This window comes from Gymnoscopelus microlampas, assembly GCF_963454915.1.
Source record: "Gymnoscopelus microlampas genome assembly, chromosome: 24".
NCBI lineage: Eukaryota > Metazoa > Chordata > Actinopteri > Myctophiformes > Myctophidae > Gymnoscopelus > Gymnoscopelus microlampas.
In genome coordinates this window covers 15,630,264-15,634,503 of record NC_139961.1, presented here as the reverse complement: position 1 = coordinate 15,634,503, position 4,240 = coordinate 15,630,264, and the positions used below count along the sequence as shown (strand labels likewise).

Below are 4,240 nucleotides of genomic sequence, written 5' to 3'. Positions count from 1 at the left end.
GAGGCTGCCGCACATGCTGGTGTGGACCGTACCTTAGGCTGGATCCGCCAGCGGTTCTACTGGCCAGGCATGGAGGGAGAGGTACGCCAGTTCCACCAGGGTTGTGTTGCCTGCAGCCTACAGAGGGAGAGAGTTGAGCCTAGAGCCCCGCTAAACCCTATCACTGTTTCCTACCCTCTAGAAGTCATAGGGTTAGACTTTTTATCATTAGGCAGACCTGCAGATACTTACCAGAACATCCTTGTTGCTACTGATTTGTTTACACGTTACTCCTGGGCAATCCATACCCGTGATCAGACAGCGCAGACTACAGTAAGGGCTTTATGGACCCATGTAATCCAACCTTTTGGCTGCCCGTCCCGTTTTCATTCGGACCGTGGTGCTAATTTTGAGTCCACGTTAATGAAGCAGCTCTGTGACACATATGGTATAGCTAAGAGTCGAACCACGCCCTACCACCCGCAAGGGAATGGCAGTGCTGAACGTTTTAATCAAACCCTGTTGAATATGCTCCGCTCCCTAGAGACAGATAAGCAGCATCATTGGCCCGAATATATGCAAGAGCTAGTACATGCTTATAACAATACCCCACATACTGTAACTAACTATGCCCCCTCCTTCCTCATGTTTGGGCGTCATCTGCGACTCCCTGTAGACGTTGGGTTAGGTGTGGGCCCCCAACAGCCAAGGTTCGACTTGGATAGCTGGGTGACAGGGCACCAACACAGATTGTCCACAGCCTATGATCTGACTAGACAGAGAACGGGTCATGCAGCCTCCCAAAACAAGCAGCGTTATGACAAGAGAGCCAAAGCTTTACCTTTGTTGCCTGGGGAACGTGTGTGGGTCAGAGATAGGAACAGGCAAGGAAGAGGAAAGTTGTGCCCTTGGTGGAATCCTGAACCCTATGTGGTCCTACGCTCAGTGGGTGATACTAGGTTGGTGTACCAAGTGCAACCAGAGAAGGGCGGGCGAGAACAGACTATTCACAGAAATAATTTGAAGGTGTGTATAGCTCCCCCACTGGAAGCCCCTCTGCCAGTAACAGAAACCCAGGAGCCCCCAGTACCTGTATTTTATTGTTTCCCACCAGTAGTGGCAGCTAGACTTCCCCCAGTAGAACCAGATGGACATCTCCGGCGTTCCACCAGAACAAACTTTGGCCAGCCGCCCAATCGATACAGAGACTGAGTTGTGGCAAGGGACTGCCAACAGAAAAGTGTGGGGGGATGTCAGTCGGCAGAACTATTATTATTATGATTTTGCTGTGTTTTGATTATGATTTACTTTGCTGTGATATCATTTATTTTGGTTTGTTGTGATTTCGATTATACTTACTTTGCTGTGATTTTGTTTATTACTTTTTGCTGCATGTTGAGTTATTTGAGTTGATTTATTTGTGTTGTGTGTATTAATGATTTTGTTCTGCCACTGACTGAACTGAGCCTGTCAATCACTGGAATTAGCGAAACGCCTACAGCTGGGCACAGACGCGCAGACACGGTCCGCCAACCAGAGCATGCGCTGGAAACCCACGGAGCCAGTTGGCACACAGGGGGTGTGTACAACAGAGAACGGGGAAATGTTTGAAAGGGAAAGGGAAAAGAGACAGAGAGGAGAGACACACGAGAGAGAGACACAGGAGCGACAACACCGTGGAGGGAGAGGAACAGTTACGGACAGTGGAGAGTGGGGAGAGCGACGGCCAGCACAACATAAAAGCAGAGAGACGAGCAGACGGCGTGGATCACCTCAGAGACGGAGAGAGAATACTGAACAGTGCGACACGCAACTACCGCAGCGGCAGAGCAATAGCTCTGCCTCGTCGGTGAGTACCTGAATCGGCCCGCACTGTCGAAGATTAACCACATTTGGCTACGCCATTACCTGAGAAACTGAGTTGTGTAAACTGTTGAAATTCGAGTGATCTGCCGCTACGCTCTCTGTCCCTCTAGGAGCTGTGGACGGCGCCGCGTCAGAAGATCCCCACACTTCCCCTAACAGAACTGTCCCCACTCCAATCCATTCCCAGTCACGGTCACTTTAATTTACAATTTTAGCTTAGTGTGTTTTCATTTAAGTTTAGTGGTCTCATAGTTTTATTTGTGGTATCTGAATATTTTAAAGTGTTTAATTAAAGTTGTATGTTTTATTCTTTAGAATATTGTAAAGGGCTTTTTATAATAAAAAAGGTATTCACCTTTTTAAACCAGTTAACCTTACCTGCTTCAAATATTTCTTTGCCAAAGCTTTTTAAATTATTGGTCGAACCTGTGTTGCCTATGTCACTTGTTAAGTGACTGATATTTCAGAGGACCAAATACCTCTTCTAAAAAAGGTGGCGTAGTCGGTATTATTCTTTTAAGGTTCAGACACAGCACATTTTGCACTTTATAACTTAGCAGGCCTGTGTCTGGCCGGGTGGCCACATAAGGATCCTTATACATTTTCAAATGAATAAGGCTTCCACATAAATGCGGGTACAACTAACTTAGAACTCCCATCGTTATGGTTACTACTGTGATTCGGTCGTGTAGGCGTTGTCCAGAACCGCTGATGTGACCATTAGGTCCATATATAGGCATATATGGAGATCCGGTTGTCCAGAGCCACAGATCCGCACATATATGCACATATATGAGACCACCTGACGTCAAACTCTACGCACGTGCCCAACGTCAAGTCCAGAAACGCCACTCTGACCTATATATGCCCATATATGGGAATGGTCACGCACTGATGACATCAGGGATCTTCATATATGGGAATAAAAGGATAAGGACTGACAGATACAGACATATCCATATATGGGCACAAAAGGGACACAGACAGATGGGTACAACTAGTACTCAGACATATTGGTCAGATCGGCTGAAGACATTTCACTGTCCATATTTGTTGATTTCTGGTTGCTATCGTTACCTCATACTGTTGATCAGAGTACTGGTAGGAATTTCTGATGTCACGGATCCACATTCAGTATTTGGGCAGGACTTACATGAAACTCCATTTTTGGGTGAGACTGACATCATAGTGACATAGCTATGATGCGAGCGTCAGCAGCAGAGCTTAATACGGAACACAAGAGCGGTGTGGCAGTATCGTGAGAGACATTGAGTGATCACCACCTCAATGGAGACCCCAGAAATGTCAGCGACTATGGCAGGAATGAAGAAAAAGATTCTAATAGTGGGAGATGGAGTCTGTGGGAAGACCTGTCTATACAAGGACCACTTTCCAGAGGTCTATAGGCCTACATTTTTCGAGCTCGAAGTCGCTAGCATTGAAGTGGATGGCAAACCAGTTCAACTAGCGTTTTGGGATACAGGCGGTCAAGAAGACTATGACCAACTGCGTCCTCTTTGTTACTCACATTCTGATGCCATTCTCATATGCTTCTCCATTATTGACCCGGACAGTCTTGAGAACATCCTGGAGAGGTGGGCCCCAGAAATGAGGATCTACTGCCCTGATGCTCCCATTGTTTTGGTGGGAAATAAAATGGACTTGCGCAATGATGAGCAAACCCGTAGGAGGTTGGCTAAAACGAAGCAAGAACCTGTGAAACCAGAGGAGGGCCGTGAGATGGCAAACAGGATTGGTGCCTTTGCGTACATGGAGTGCTCTGCAAAAACAAAGGATGGTGTGAGGGAAGTTTTTGAGATGGCCACCAGGGCTGCTCGGCAGAGGAAGAAAAGAAAGAAGAGATGTACATGTCTTCTAATGTAAATGGAAGCACATGGGGACTACTTAATGCATGGATCAAAGGGAAAAAATAAAGATTACAGGTCAAATTCCCCAAGACACCCACACAGAGGTTTATACTACAGGTGCAGAACTTTACTTTTTTGTCTTTTCTTTGTGTGAGGGCCGTTACTAAAATGCGGCCCTCACACCTACGTTGCACCGCCGATCCGACTGATATGCCCAAATATGGAGATCTCTGTCTCTGTCAGTCTTTGTCCCTTTTATGCCCATATATGGAGATCCCTGATGTCATCATCTTATACCCCTATATGGGCATGCCCCCTTTTGTGCCCATGTATGGATTTATTTGCGCCTGATGCCATGATGACACATTGAGGTTAGTCAGCACACTCCATATTTGGGCGTAGCGGCATTGGGAGCTCCTTATATGGTTATGGCTTAGTCAGGGCGACATGAGCATGATGTCAGAGGTCCACCCGCCGGCCCGCAATTTTCATATAGGATGTTTACATAGGATAGAAAATCTTTTTTA

The 4,240-nt window shown here is 46.6% G+C and overlaps 1 protein-coding gene across 1 annotated transcript; it reads left to right on the top strand.

The window, feature by feature from the left end:
- Nucleotides 1-3,159: 3,159 nt before the first annotated feature.
- On the top strand, nucleotides 3,160-3,729 carry LOC311040563 (transforming protein RhoA-like; the record flags this gene model as incomplete). The annotated part of the gene is made up of 1 exon (XM_084050894.1): nucleotides 3,160-3,729. The coding sequence occupies one exon, from the start codon at nucleotides 3,160-3,162 to the stop codon at nucleotides 3,727-3,729; it is 570 nt and encodes a 189-aa protein (XP_083907020.1).
- Between the last annotated feature and the right edge of the window lie 511 nt (nucleotides 3,730-4,240).